General features: G+C 39.3%; 1 protein-coding gene across 2 annotated transcripts in view; it reads right to left on the bottom strand.

Annotated features, from left to right (window-relative positions):
* The window catches only part of LOC115363905 (protein kinase C beta type), a 121,928-nt gene that overhangs the window by 77,220 nt on the left and 27,784 nt on the right, over positions 1-16,924 (bottom strand). Inside the window, exon 1 of one of the 2 annotated variants that reach the window (XM_030058249.1) lies at positions 311-530. The exons of the other annotated variant lie outside the window; for it this stretch is intronic. Coding sequence (XP_029914109.1) covers positions 311-323 — 13 coding nt within the window. The 5' untranslated portion in view covers positions 324-530. Of the gene's footprint in view, positions 1-310; positions 531-16,924 lie in introns of those variants that run through there. 2 annotated transcript variants of the gene reach the window in all.

The raw sequence follows: 16,924 nt of genomic DNA, 5'->3' as shown, positions 1-16,924 counted from the left end.
TGTACTCAGTAATAGAACATGTTTACCCCCCCTCCCCCCACCAAACCCAGATGATATCTCTCTTCCTCTAATAAATCTTGATGCAAAACAAAGATATATGCTACCTCACTCCTTAGATGTTCTCTTACTTCTGTTTCACTTTGCAGCAAAAGGTCATTTGTTTTGATTTGAGATCATAGCAACTGTAACCCTTGAGAAATCTGATGAAGACAGAATAGTTCTGGTACTGTCCACAAGTTAATCTGGCTTTATAATGCAACGAGTATTGCTGTGTCACCAAACTCATCCAGAGCTTGACAAATGATCATACCAAACAGAGTCATAATTGTCGGCGGATGGTTGCGTTACGGAAATGAAACGAGTGTGAAACTCACGCCGACACGGATGAGGTGCTGACAATAGAGCTTTTTCTCAGCAGCCATTTTGACATAAACAGCAGGGACAGCACAGGTGTTACTCATGACATTAATGAAGGTTCTGTTCCATTCAGGTCGAACAGAGTCGGGGTCCTGCTATTGTCCATGCTGGCTCACCGGAGAGACCCTGCTGCGCTTAAATGGAACATTAATGTTTGTAAATGTCATCAGTAACACCAGTTTTTACCTGCTTTTTCATGTCAAAATGGATTGAGCTATTGTTAACTCAAACAGCACTGAAGGATGCTATGCACTCAAGTTTCAGCAACCCTTGTCTTCATCAGGTAAAAATATATGTGCATTCTTGATCTGTCTGTAAAGACAACAGACCTTTCTCACAGTGGGTCTTTTGAAATGAAAAAGCAGGAAAACACAGGTGTTAGTGGTGAGATTAATCAAGTTCCATTCCATTTAGGCCTACTGCCATGTTCATGTCCTCTTCAGAGTCACAGGATGGCTTGGAAGCGCCCAGTTCCCAGCTCCCAGTTGCATTCATGTGCTTCAAAACTCAGAAGCAAAAACATCATAATATGTAGCTTGTTCTGCTAATTGTGCTGTGGCCAAGCCATGATGAAACGTCACAACTGGGCCAATTCCTGTTACATCTAGAGGTCTGATTTACCTGACTGGATTGTATGACTTCAACATGTAGGGCATTCATGTGCATTTGCCGCTGGGAAACTAGAATATTCAATGAAGCCGACACCACATGAACAAGGCATAACAGAGCCAGGGTGCCGGTGTTGCTGGTGTTGCTCATGTCGGCCCATTGGAAAAACTCTGCCACTCTTAAATGGAACACAACCTTCATTTCTGTCATTAGTGACTATTTCATGTCAAAATGACTGCTTTGAAAAAGGACTATTATCATGTTAGTGCTCAACATGGGACAACTGTCACAGAGAAACAATTCACAAAATACACAGAAAAATCTAAAATTCATGTCAGTAAAGAAGACAACAGATGTGAGTAAAATAGAAGGTATAATTACAAAACGTCATTAAAGGAAATCAATACAGTTAAATTACACTGAACTGAAGCTGGATGTAAGGCCGGCCTTAGAGCCACCATAGTTAATCACAGTTTTAAACTTAACAGATCTGCAGGAGCCTACTTCTCCTATTAAAAGCCTCAGCGGTGGTGTATGTACAGTACAGTAGGACCCTATGGTTCTGTCCAGCACCCACACACTCTTACCGCCACTCCGGCGCTGTTGACTCATTATCAGTCACTCTGGATAAGAGCACCTGTTAAATGGCTCAAATGTGATGGAAAATGTAACAGCATATTGGTGTTATGTATCAAAATTACACTTGTGTTAAAGTTCATTTATATAGAACATTTTGTACACTCAAGTGCAACACAGCGTGTCATGATTTGCTATCAAATCTGCATTTAAAACAAAGCTGAGGTGCTTTACTTTTTTTTTTTTTTTTTTCTACCAGGATGGCGATTTGTTGAAAATGGCATGCACATAAAAGCCAAAAGCAAAAAAGCAAACCTGGGCAGCCCAAATATAGAAATGGATTGGAAGTCCCAAACATTATCACATACATCGCCACACTCCGTGACGTATTACACATTGTCCTGGAAAAAGCATCTCTAGTTTTCTAGCTATCTGTGTAATATGCAGCACAATACACACATTAAAATTAGTTTGCACTGCACTTGAGAAGTCAAATTTGGATCAACTCACTTGTACAATAACAGGGTATAGGAGGGGACAGGTGTGGTCATGGTTTGCCATTAGAGCAAACAGGCCTAATTAACTTTTCTCATGACTTGATGCATTCCTCCAAATAGTGTCGTCCCAAGACATTTTGGGGCCTTTGCCAAAAAGTCGCCGTGGGGGGCCACTGTATTTTATCTCTGATTTTTTTTTTTTTCTTGTAATACAATTTTAAATATAGAATTATTGTACTTATAAAAACAGTTTTATGGTAATTGTTTTAACTAGCTTTCATCATTTTCAGGAATTTTATTTTATCTATCTATCTATCTATCTATTTATTTATGTGCTCATTTTCAGGTCATATTCTTGTATTTTCTTTTTCTTTTTTCAAATTTTCAGTAATTTTCTGATAACTTGTTGCTACTTTCTTGCTAATTTTGGGGTCATTTTTTCTCATTTGCTCATTACCTTCAATCAAGTGAATTTGCTAAAGTTTCAAAGGGTTAAAAAAACAAACCTCCGGCAGGGTCCTGGGTGCTATGCCTGATCTGCCCACACGCTGCTTCCAAAATAATATGCTCCTCATTTACTGTCGCTTTTGTTCAGTAGATGAAAAAAAAAATCCATACCAAACTGAATGAGTTTTTTTTTTTTTTTTTTTTTTTTTTTTATTGATTTATTTTGTGTGTGGCGGATAAAGCTAAAGTGGAATTTTCTTTTGTTAAACCAACTATTTCTGCTTGCTATGGGCAGCCATGAGACCGTTGTGCAAGGCTACATTCTACATGACCAAATTTAACAAAATCATCAAGGAATTTCCACCGATGATGTATATAGCCCATTGCCAAAGGCCAATCATGCATTTGTGTAACAGCCTAACCCCAATGTGCAACCAAAATGTGTAAATGACTTGAGAGGGCCAACATGACTCCATTTTGTGTTTGTAGTCAACAGTGAAGAAACATGTGAAAGCCACAAACACACACCAAAGCCCCTCATCTCCACCCTGATCAATGTCAGCCCCGCTGACAGGCAAGAGGAACAGACGAGGCTAAAAATAAAACTCCATCACACACACACACACACACACACACACACACACACACACACACACACACACATATATACAGGCACACACACTGTTGTTGAGCCTCGGCCTGACTATTTACATACTGTACTGTGTGTGTCTGAGTCAGACCGTAAAGGTACAGCACAAACAAGATGATCTGAATCGTACCACTAGCCACAACAGATAAGAAATCCACTGCTAAAAATACTGCAGTACTTTTGAAACACCACACAAGTAAAGTGAAGGAAGCAAAAACCAAGAGAATGAAGTTGCAATTGAAAAGCTGGCCATAAGATGAAAGCCACGCTCTCACTTTAACACTTACCAAACCTGAGCAGAGAGATTCTGAGACTGTGACATGTTAATGGCGCGCTTTCAAGAAAATAAATTTTAAAAAAAAGAGAAAGACCAGCACTTTTTTCAAATTAACTTCATGGGTCTTGATCACAGATGTTTCCCCAGAACAAAAACATTTTTTTATGCAATCTTAGTGTCTTGTTTGCTTGTTTTATCCAATACTGGATATCTGCAAACACTGTTGAACCACTGAGAATGGCAGTTGACTGTCAGTAGCTGCAATTCCACCAAACATTTGAATGAACTGCAAGCAAATAATTACACACTGCAAAAAAATCAACTGACTTAAGGCAGGCTGGGGAATTTTATTCAACAGCTGACATTTCTATCAAGCAGTTTTAATTTGATACAACAATAAGTGCATGAAAACTGTTGATGGAAATGCGGTTAGTGATGTCTATTGGTCAGAGCATATTTGAAAAATACTGAAATACAAGATTACAAACACTTTCTGAAATACTAGTTTAATGTCTGATGTCCTTAAATGTGCAGTGCAGTTCTTTTTTTATTTGCATGAGGAACAGAGGTGAAAATGAAGGTGCACTTTTTACAGTTTAATCTGAATTTGTCATGCAGATGAGGCTCTTATCTGGAGCAAATCACATGAAGTGCGCAGGACGTGGTTCAATGTCTTGCTTAGGGACACTTCAGTGGCGCACATGGCCGCTGATTAATGCATAATGGCTGCTGCGGGAATTCAACATTCTCTCAAATTAGGACACTCAGCCACCTATCTATGAGGTCACCTTTACCAGTTCACAAAATACACCAACTGCCTACACACCAGCCACTTTGTAAATGTTGTGTTTTGTGCAGCCAAGAACACAGTGCCATCTATCAAGCTCGCCTGGCTGTACAGGAATGTATCCACAGGTCCTCCAAATTGTGAAGCTCAAGCTCTTTGGCCAATTAGTTGGTAAATTACTTTGGATACAGACAGTGGCAGATGGTGCCAGTCCGCTGAGCAGGGAGGAGCTGAATGACCCGTCACTGGTTCAGAAAGTGGGGACTCCAACTGAGACCCAAAAAGCCCTGGAGGCAAAAACTGACTCCCAACATCAGACTCGCCTAATTTGATGCTTCCATGGTGATGGCTCAGATGACAGATTCAAACTTCAGCAGCACTGGAACCTGCATTTCAGCACTCAGATGCACAGATAAATTGGCCACTCACCGGCTGATTGACATTTTAGGCACTGGTGATTGGTGATTGGTGCATTGCCGTTCCAACTGCATAGGTCTTCATATATACATAAAATCTGCAGCCACAGCAAGTGAATAGAGTTCACCCATTCTGTAAGCCACATTGATTTTTCTCAGTTCAAAATAGCAAAGGGCGATTGGTAATCAGCATCTGATCAGTGCATCCTTAAATCTGTTGATTTTGATAACCAATTTTCAATTTAGTATTCATCTTAGTGTATTTAGTATAAGGCATTTCAGCTTTAGTCACATTTGAGTCATTTTGTTAGTTTTAGTCTAGTTTTTGTTGACAAAAACTGGCTTTTTCATCATAGTTCAGTTTTTGTCCTGGAAAAAGTACCTTTGACAAAAACTTTTAGCCATAATTTTAGTCAATAAAATTAACACTGCCATAAATGCTAATATGATATGATATTTTCTTTCCAAAGAGCCCGATCAAGTATTGTATTCTATTGTATTTTATTTTGGAGGTGCAGTCAAACATACATTTATCTGAAGGTTTACAATTACCACAATCTCTCTCTCTCTCTCTCTCTCTCTCTCTCCCTCTCTCTCTCTCTCTTGCTCTCTCTCTCACACACACACAGACACAGACACACACACACAGACACACACACACACACACACACACACACACACACACACACGCGCACGTACAAATAGGCTACATGCATCTCAATGGTACTTCACTCCCACGCAATATCCTCTCACTGCTCACACAACCCACTCACCGTGATGATATCACACACACACACACACACATGCACGTACGCGCGCACACACACACACACACACACACACACTCACACACACACACTCTCTCACACACACACACCACCCACTCAATCCAATGATATCACAGATTGAATGCTCAAAATGAGGGTGGAGGGATGGATAGAGAGAGAAAGAGAGAGAGAGGAAAAGGAAAGATCTGTGCGCACATATTGCTTCAAGGCAACTGCTCTTTTGGAGTATTGCTACTGCCAAATCCCTAACTGTAACACACATAATACACACCACACACACACACGCGCACAGATCTGACTGTCTATAAAATAGAAGTGTACTTCATCCAAGAATATGACCCTAGGGCCAAAACAAACAATACCTCTCTCTGCAAAAATATGTCATCTTGTTTATCTATCTATCCATCCGTACAGAAAAATATCCCACCTTAATAAGCCAAGTGGATTGGTAGTGAGCCTGAAAACCTTATTTTCTCCTAACAAGTGAAGAAATAATCAGGTGAGAACTGCTCCAAGAAGTTTTTTGAATCCCGGGGCACTGAGTGTGTTCACATGTGCAGTAACACTCAGTAATGGACAATATGGATCTTATCCAAGGCCTTAGACATAATATGGCCAGTTATTCTCATGCCTGTAAACCCAGAGATAGTCTCATATTGTATAACTGTATTCATCAGCGGTGCATTACTTTGATGTTTGAGAAACTTGGGAAAATTGGGTTTATCACACAGGCTTATCAAGGTCATTGTAAATGGAATATCTGAATATCCACAACATAAATGTTACATTCAAAGTGATACATGCTGAGGCTACTGCAAATGGAAAATTTGAATACCCCAGATACAAATTCAGCATGCAAATAATATGGAAATGCACTAATTTTCATGATACTTGTCATCTACTGTATTCTGCCGTTTCCACAAAATTTCTTTAACAAGTGAAACTGTTCTGGAAACAAAAGGAATTATTCAACTGGCAGAATTTTTCACATGTTTTTTGAACATGTTTGTTTTTTTGGTGCCACATGTTGTATTTTTATTAAAAGTACACTATATTTTATGATGCTTAAGCACCAAATAGTGGTTATATGGTTGGAAACAGTTGAAAGTTACAAGCCATACAGTTAAGAGGCAACATTTTATACCGCAACACCAGTTAGGCATACACAATAGGTTAGAAATGTTTAAAGGAGCTACAATATGAGGTCAAGCATCTGCCTCAGGCAAACATGTATTTTACAATACAAGACAAGTTGTAAGGCTCTGCTATTTGTGGTAACAAGGGTCAGAGTGAAGGAGAAAGCAGTAGCTGTGTTTGGCTAACAGTATGGTTGAGGGCTTATGTTTGCTCACTTGAACAACAAAATGTAAAAGCCAGTTGTTTGATCCATGGATGTGGTTCATTTCCTATGAAGACTTTTTTTTTTCCAAGGTGAGTGAAGTGAAGTCCAGGCATTCAGGGACTTGAAAGGCATCTGTGCTGGGGAATGCCCATTATTCCAAAACCCCAATAGTTAAAAAAATGTCCACTCTGTAAATTTGGTTCTGTTTAGGCAGGGGTTTCTACAGGTGAAGCTTAGGGCAAACAAGGGCAGGGATACAAAACTCAACATAACATAAGCAGTCACTGAACTCCTAGAGCTAGAGAGTGTGGATTTGTTGTAGAAACAGGCCCTCAGACAATGGGCATTTGTTTTTGGGATAACAGGACAGTTGGGCTTTCACAATAATGGGCTGTCGGACCAATGGCATGGCATTAATGTAATTAGTAACACCTGTGTTTACCTGCTATTCATGTTAAAATAGCTGCTGTGGAGAAGCTCTATTGTAATAGGATGGTATAATTATTGAAAACAAACGATGGTCCATATGACTAGCAGCCTCTATCTAGATTAAATGGGTTGGTCTTTCGAAAAATGAAGAGATTATTGCTCCCTGCCATAAAGTTGTACCAATCTGTCTTCCCCTTTGCTGATGAGAAACACCCCGGGAGTATTTTTTCACTCTGAAAAACATTTCTACAAGACTGAATATGAGACTTAATTTTTTTAAAGTTATGAGTCAATTTGTTGTGATGAAATTTAGTGTGTGCTCAGGAGGGTTGGGTGATGATTTGCTATTATTGTTAACACTTTTTTATCAAACTCATATGATGATGATATGATGGTTTGCGGGACATCATGATACAGTTCTGCTGTCTAAATTGATGATGATAGGCATTTTTCAATTTTAAAACTGACAAAATTAGGCGTGAGGGGCTGCCCTGGTGGTTCACCATGTAGACCACAAGTACCACTTACTACTGAGACTGACTTAACCACAGCGGGCCTGGGTTAGATTTCAGCCCGGGCCCGTTGCTGCATGTCATCCCCTCTCTCTGCCTTGTCTTTCCAGTCTCTCTCTACTGTAACTGTCTAATAAATCAGAAATACCAAAAAATAATCTTATCTTATAGTTTGAATTAACTGTTTAATGTGTAACGTCTTAATTGTTTAAAGTGATTTTGTGTGATATATGTCAGTATGTAAAAAAAAATCTTATGGGTGTCAGGACATTGATTTCAACAGTGTTACTTTGACCTGATCCGCACAGCCATCCCGATGTTAACCCATCTCACTGTCTAAAACTCTTACAGCTTCGAAGCTGACATTAAATTGACATTTAGTGGTTACAAAGCATGCCCAGCTTGGCATCTTGCTCAAAGAGACCCCTGGCTCTCTCCAGAATCAAACAAGTGACCTTTTAGTGACAAAACAGTCCCTCTCTCTAACTTCTGCATCCCTCAACATCCCTGACATCCGTCTCCTCTGCCCTTTGGGTGCCCTTCATGTACCGATCTCAATCTGACTCTGGTGTAACTAGCACCCTGCCTCTCTGCCTTCATTATTCATCATGCACATTAAATATCCATGCAACACAGACACACACACATAAACACAGAGACCTGTGTACATACAAACACACACTATGGATTCACGCAAAACTTTTACGCCACACACTTGTAGGCGCGTGCTTTCACTCTTTCTGTCTCGGTCTGTTTTCCATTTCTGTCTCACTCTCCTGCTCTACTTATGCCTGCCTGTGTCTCTCCTGTCTCGCTCTCTCACCAGTCTAACACCCCACCAGTCCGTTACATTACTGGTGGCAGTGACCTGGGCTATAGCGTTACACACACACACACACACACACACACACACAGACACACACACACACACACACACACACACACAGACACACACACACACACACACACACACATTACATGCCGCCCTGGCAAACCAATCTGACTGAGAACTAGGTTACTGCAGAGGTGAGCGGCCATGTTAGCATTAGTGTCTGGCTGTAACACTGGCTGAGCATTAAGTTACACTACCGACAGTCTGAGCTGCTATTAGCACCTCGTGAACCCTTTGAACATGTTACACTGTTCAGTCAGCTAGACCGGAGAGGACTGTTTTTCATGAGACATTTTCATTTTTTTATTTAATTTTTGAAAAAATCGTTTACATTTTATACTTTTTTTAAAAATTTATTTTACAATTTCCATCTGTGTTTATTTATTTATTTAGCTTATCATTGTTATTATTATTATTATTATTATTAGTAGTAGTAGTAGTAGTAGTATGAGGGACAAAAAATGACAAAACAATAAATAAATGAATAAATAAATAAATACGCATATAAATATATAAATGCATAAATAATTAAATTAATAAATATTTCTACATTTATTTATTTATTTATTTCTGTTTTTATTCATGCATTTATTTATTTATTTGTGTATTTATACATTTATGCATGTATTTATTTATTTATTTTTACATTTATTTATTTATTTATTTCTACATTTATTTATTCATTTGTGTATTTATATATTTATTTTTACATTTATTTATTTATACTTTTATTTATTTCTACATTTATTCATTTATTTAGTCCTTCTTTTATTTCTACATTTATTTATTTATTTCTACATTTATTTATTTATTCCTACATTTATTTCTGTATTTCTACATTTCCACATTTATTTATTTCTGTATTTCTGTGTCATATGTTAATAAGGTGGGCGGTTCTTACATTAGTCTTAAGCACGATTGGTTTGTGGGTGTGATCCTATCCACTGCTACTGCCTGGACTGGCAGTAGTAGTGGATAGCAGTGGACTAGCTACCTACTAGGGCATTAACAACGCCAGACTTTTTCATGCCGACTTTTCAATGTTGTCGACGTTACGTCGACCCGTCAACACCGGGAGATTTTTGGGGGGCTAGCGGGGCTCCAACCGGAGGGAGGGAGGGGTTGTAGTGGAGCGCCGACCGGGCAACTGGGGGGGTGAGGAGGCTGTAGTGGCGTGCCGACCGTGTGTGTGGGGGTTTGTGTGTGGGTGTGTGTGTGTTTCTTCGACTTTCGACGGGTCGATGTTTACATTAATGCCCTACTAGCTACTGTGTAAAACGCAATGGAAAGCGTTTTGAGAGCCATCGTCAGTGATTTAAGGTCACTGGCGAATGATGTGGTAAATCATGCACCCACCGACTACTTCCAGTTTCACGGTTCATCCATGCATGAATCGTTTGCTTCTGTCTGATTCGCTCAGTTGACCAATCGTGCTTAAGACTAATGTAAGAACCGCCCACCTTATGAACATACGACACAGAAATACAGAAATAAATAAATGTGGAAATGTAGAAATACAGAAATAAATGTAGGAATAGATAAATAAATGTAGAAATAAATAAATAAATGTAAAAATAAAAGAAGGAATAAATAAATGAATAAATGTAGAAATAAATAAAAGTATAAATAAATAAATGTAAAAATAAATATATAAATACACAAATGAATAAATAAATGTAGAAATAAATAAATAAATAGATAGATAAATGTAAAAATAAATAAATAAATACATGCATAAATGTATAAATACACAAATAAATAAATAAATGCATGAATAAAAACAGAAATAAATAAATAAATAAATGTAGAAATATTTATTAATTTAATTATTTATGCATTTATATATTTATATGCGTATTTATTTATTTATTCATTTATTTATTGTTTTGTCATTTTTCGTCCCTCATATAGTAGTAGTAGTAGTAGTAGTTGTAGTAGTATTTTATTTTATTTTATTTTAATTTATTTGATTTGATTTTATGTTTTGTCCCACTCGACTGCCTTTACATAGGTGACATGCACTGCACAGGTGATGTGGTGATGTGATGAAAGTGTAATCATTGTAATTAGACAATGGGATGCACTGAAATGTCTCTCAAAGTCATACTGTTTTGGAGATACTGTAAATAGAGATAATACCTCCAAAATAATACCACTCCTGAAGAAGGTGTGAGCCCAAAACATCCAGCTACAAATGTAAGAATTTTTTTTTTTTTTTAAAGAGTCTCTCTGCGGTCCTCTGCTACATGTTTGAGTGCCTCTGAGTGTAAATTAAGCCTACCAGCATCCGCACAAATTGTTTGGGGCTGAGGAGTGTCCTCTCCTTGATTAATGGGCCTTGCCATCATTTTAGTGATTCTCTTGTTGTGAAAAGATTTGCAGGACAGTTGAGTAGCCTCTGTCTCACTTTATGTGGGGATCCGTGCTGCCGTATTAGCATGTGGTCCCACAAGCAAACAGTTCAGTTTTCCCACCTTGAGAGCATGTCAGTGCATGCCTGCACATGCTTGTTCTACTTTCTCTGCCAGTTTACTGAATGACATTGTGTACAGTAAGTCATCAGAATTATTCAGAAATTCAAAAACTTGCTAAATTATTTTACAAGTATTCACCAAAAAAAAAAAAAAAAAAAAGAACTGATATAAGCCTAAATATTCCCGAAAATTTCAAGCAGGAGAAATATGTTTCCAAGACAAAACACTACTACTACAATATTTTTTTAAATTATTTTTATTCCAACAAATAATGTTAGAAATATGTTATTTGTAATATTATTATTATTATCATTTGTTAATGTTATTAAAACTAAACAATGCTGAAACATTTTATTTTATTTAGTTCTAACATGATATAATAATAATAATAATAATAATGACAACAAATGACAACAAATTAACAACAAATCTCATGGTGCTCAAAATGGAAAAAATGTGATAAAGAGATGTTGACTAAATAAACCATGGCATTTTTCTTATGTATGAAATTCATACCCCGGTATCAAAATTTTGAATTTACTTAATCTCCGTATAAGCAATGCCAGTATTGAAGTGGATATTTTCAAACAGGGGATGTTACGCTGTCCTCAAATACTGGGGCAGGAAAGTTATTTTTCTCTTTCAATGCAGTGAGGGAGTTAAACGCCCCTGCGTCTTCATTCAGCCACAATTCACAAACAGCACAACACACACACACACACACAAACACACATACACACACCACACCTCCTCTACTAGAGAATCTTATTTTAGCCAGAAAGCTGCTGTGAACGAGTCTCCTGTGATGCTCCAACAGTCACATGACAACGTTATGTAACAACTCCTGGCCAATCAATATCCTCCGTCCCATCGTGCTTTTTCTATCGATACAGTTGTGTAGAGTATGGTTCAGAGGGAGAGACAGAGACAGAGAGAATCTATATCTTATGTGAAGTGAACTTGCAACATTTTTTATCAAAGATTCCTCAGATTCAAGATCAACAAATGGTGCAAACAAATAAGAGCCTTTACTCTCAAATAAAGCAGCAACAGCTACTTTCCCATTTCCTACATTCATATTTACTGTTGCTAAATGGATACCAAGTGTAAACGAATGACACAACTTCTACTATATGATTGATATTAGGGGTGGGAACATGTACAAAAAATTGTACATGCGCCATATAATCGCGTGTACACGTGTCTTCAGAGTTTGTGGATTTTGACCACTATACAACCGTTAGAGGGCACTGTCACCACTCAAATAACACAGTCCACACATCCATTAATGCCGTTATCAGCCAGAGACGTTTATTAAATAAATAGACGGTAACAGTGAATTTGTAGGCTACTCCAACACAAAATTGTCACATTTTCTGGATAGGAAATCCGTCATGCTAGCTTGCTGTTGTCGTCCTCCACTCGCACCTGCACTGACGCCGGGCTCTGTCCCCAGGCTATCCGGGTGTTTCCACCACCGGTGCTGCTACCCTTAATTACCCTTAATTCAGCGTGATACAGTGTACACTTTACAGTGTTTCCACTTATGTTTCTTTCAAACAAACAGCCAAAACAGGGCTTCTATTTTTGCTGGATTCCATCGCGCTTGTGAGTGAACTTAAAGTCACGTGATAAAAAAAACGTACACGCGGTTAGTGTTTTTTCTAAACGTTTATGATTGGCTAACCATGCACATGTTTACATGTGTCCCACCCCTAATTGATATCACAGATTTCAGAACAAAAACAGAACAATTTTTTTTTCCTTTTTCTTAAGTCCACACTTTTACAGTATGTCTTCAAGATTTTTTGGGTTTGTTTGTTTGTTTGTTTTGTTTTTTATATATATGCATAGGATACAGTATAGCATCTTGGAAATCTCATTTTTCCCTCACTTCTTCTCATATCTCATTCCCCACTTCTCTCTTTTCCTCACCCTTCACTTCATGTCATCTCACCTTCCCTCTCTTCTTTTCCTTTCCTCCTCTCCTGTCTCCTTTTCTCCTTGTTCCAGTCTGTTTATAAAATGTTGGCAGAACATCGATGTTGTACATAGCTCTTTCCTCTAATGAGGTGCCAACGTGTGTGTTCATGTATGTGTGTGTGTGTGTGTGTGTGTGTGTGAGAGAGAGAGAGAAGAGAGAGAGAGAGATGCTGTACAGTGATGGCCCAGATTTAGACACTGTCAGATTCAGTGGCCTGGTTCTATGCTACAACACACACACACACACACACACACAGACTATGACTAGTAGATGAGATGAAGCTCATGGTGATATTATTCGTCTGTAGCTGTGGTAGTACACAGTACATCACCTCTAACACACACACACGCACACACACAAACACGCACACAAATACACACAAATTGATTTGCATCTTTACATAAATTTGCAGCTGACCGCACTGCCTGGTTGATGATAACATTGTGTGTGTGTGTGTGTGTGTGTGTGTGTGTGTGTGTGTGTGCATGTGTGTGCATGTCCGCCTGCGTGCGTGCGTGCGTGCGTGCGTGCGTGCGTGCGTGCGTGCGTGCGTGCGTGCGTGCGTGCGTGCGTGCGTGCGGGTGGCTGGTGTTCTACCTGACTGTCTCTCTAACTGATGTGAAAATGAAACACTGACTAACTAAATGACTGATCGACCGGCGAGCTGAGCAGTCGATTTACTGGCTGGCAGGATGAGTTCCTGAACAAATGACTGATTAACTAAGCCACTGGCTGACTGACTGACCAGCTGTTTCTCTGCCTACCTAACTGTGCATTTATTGCCTGCCTGACTGCCTGATTACTGATTAAATGGCATCAGACTATTTGACTGAATGGCTGATTGTCTGCCTGCTTGATTGACTGAATGACTGTGTGACTGACTGACTGACTGACTGACTGACTGACTGACTGACTAAAATGATCTGTGCCCACAAGAGCAGTTCAGCACCATCCCAGATATAATCTCTGTCCATACTAACATGCATGAAAATGCATATCACATGAACATTCATGTACACTGGGCATACGGGAGCTGGTGTGAACAGGACGCCGACTGTCTGCTCTGAGGCTGTTTGGGAGCGTAGAGAGCTATCAGCGAGTTAGTGGCTCTGGACAGAAATCGGAGGACCTATCCGGACTGCAGGGCCTGCAATTTATGTCTCACGGAAATGTGGCTAACCGGCAACACTAACCCCAATGCTAACATGGACATTTCTGGGTTCACCATGAGAGCTGACACAGATGCTAAACTATGCGGCAAAAGCAAAGGTGTGGGACCTGCACTGTTTCTAAACATCAGATGGTGTAACCCAGGGCATGATGTGACAGCTCTGGAGATGAGAGCATCATCAATCACCAGAGGAAGCTATGGCAATGGGAAAGGAGTACAGCCACACAAGAAGGGGGAAGTAATAAAAACACACACACCACCACACCACAGTGTTTTGGCTTGTCATGCTTTGTCAGTTCTTGTCAATGCTTTGTCTGTGTCATTGTATTACAACGCCTAAGTGTCCACCCATCCCGGCTACTACACAACCCCTGAGGTTTCAGTCTAGTACGGTATCAGCTGCGTATCCAAAACTCTCTGTTTTTGGGCTTTACTTACATCAAATTAGTGTGGACGCTAGGTGAAAACCTGGTTAAACCAAGTTATTCATTTAAAAACGAAAACACATCAGTGTGGATGTAGCACAAACGACTGCATGTTAAAATTACACATCATCTAAATGCTAAATTCCATAATAGTACATGATTTATTATTCAGGTTGGAAGATTATGACACCAATTAGGGCTGGGACATATATGTATAGACAGATATTATATTCATACTGACATTATATCATGGTATGAGCCCATTTATAATCTGGGATTGTTGGATATTGTTCTAGCGTGATACACAAAGTGATGTCTTTTCCTGGCTTCAAAAGCTGCATTACAGTAATGGGATGCAATTTTCTGAACTCATTACACTGTCCTCTCTCTCTTCTATCATTATCATTATTATTATTATATTCTTCTTTTACTCTCCCTGTTCATTTGTCACATCCACATTAATAATTATTGATTATCAAAAATCCTGTGTGTACATATATATGAAAGCAATAATTGTCATCCCTACAAAATTGTTACAATCTCAAATAGCAAACATAGAAAACAACCCTGCTTGCTTGGTGTAAATGTGGTTGCCTCCCTGACTGATTGAGTCAGTGGTTGACCAGCTAATTGACTTGCTAGCTTCCTATTAGATGTATGTATTGACTGGCTTTCTGACTGACAAGCTGACCGACTGACTTACTGACTTACTGACTGTCTGCCTGGGTTCACTGACTGACTAGGAAACATCAGAGTCAGATCTTCTGCCTCACTACGGCCCAGCAGACTTGGCACACGGTTAAAACAGCGTGGAGAAAGGTCTGGGCGAGCCAGACTGTTGTTTCTGTATTCTGTCTCTTCCTACTGTCTCAGCAAAGACACGACAACCTGCACTTGAGTGGGGCGGACCACTCAAAGAAGAAAAGAGTCAAAACTGAGGAAGAGAAGAAGAAGAGGAGGGAGACAGAGCAGGTGAAGAAGAAGAAGGAGGAGAGAACAGAGGCAGAGTAATCTCAACAAAAACACTGAGTTCTGCTGTTCACCTTGGGCACCTCCCTCTTTGAGTATGTTTGTGTGTGTGTGTGTGTGTGTGTATGTGTGTGTGTGTGTGTGTGTGTGTGTGTGTGTCAGGGCTTATATAAGGGGGCTGAACGGCCTACGCCAAAAGTATAAATACCCACGATGCTGCTGGTGAAGCAGGGAGAAGGGTCAGAGTGAGTCAGCACACCCATATCACTCCTCCTCTCTCTCTCTTTCTCTCTCTCCTCTTCTATCCATCCATCCCATCCTCTTCTCTCTCTTCTCTTCCTCTTCCTCTCCATCCCTCTCTTTCACTGAACAGGTATTTTTCCTGCTGTTGCGGTGTGTGTGTTTTCATGTAGAAAGTGTTCCAGGTCACTTCAGCTGCTATCGTCGCAGTGGGAGGTTCACCTGTGACCTCCAGTCAGTGATCATTATCAGCCAAATGAAAGCCAAAGAAATCTTGTTCTTTCAGAAAACCTTTGATTTCCACTTGTTTTTCTTTTAAAACTAGTTACACAGTTATGACACTAGTTATTAAGGTGAGTACTGTAAGTTTATATCAAAAATATTTGTTTGTTTGGGTAAACTGTTTCACAGACAAAAAAGTTTGGATAAACTGAGTTTAGGTGGGGTTACATTCAACTACACAATTTATCTCTCCCATGGATGTTTTTCACAGCAGCCATTTTGTCATGAAATAGCAGGGTAAACACAGGTGTTGCTAATAATGTTAATTAGCAATTCCTTCCATAGACCTAAATGAAACCTTCAATAATGTCATTAGTAACATCTGTGTTTGCCCTGCTATTTCATGTCAAAATGGTGAAAAACGTCTATTCCTGCAATTATTAGCCATATAATCACTTTATTCTGTTTACAATTAGTCATCATTGTCTGCATTGTAATAATCAGAATATTTCCACTTATTTATACATAGATGATTGTAATTGGCCACGAAACTTTTGAAATAGCTCCCTGGTGACTGGCTGAGCATCATTTCCACTGCTGGCTCCCACTGACGTCCCACTGTGCATTCATGATTTATGCTAACATGCCATTTGACAGTAAGTGAATATGAGCTTTTCATTTTGATAGAAGAGAGCAGGTCCATCTGTGCTTTAAGTGGCCTTGCTGTTTTTAATTTCAGAGTAGCTGGCAGCACAGCGCAGAGACACACTCGTTTTGCTCCCTTCCGGACACAGCATTTAT

This window comes from Myripristis murdjan, chromosome 8 (assembly GCF_902150065.1).
Source record: "Myripristis murdjan chromosome 8, fMyrMur1.1, whole genome shotgun sequence".
Taxonomy (NCBI): domain Eukaryota; kingdom Metazoa; phylum Chordata; class Actinopteri; order Holocentriformes; family Holocentridae; genus Myripristis; species Myripristis murdjan.
The sequence above is the reverse complement of the archived record's forward strand: the minus strand, read 5'-3'. Positions and strand labels throughout refer to the sequence as shown.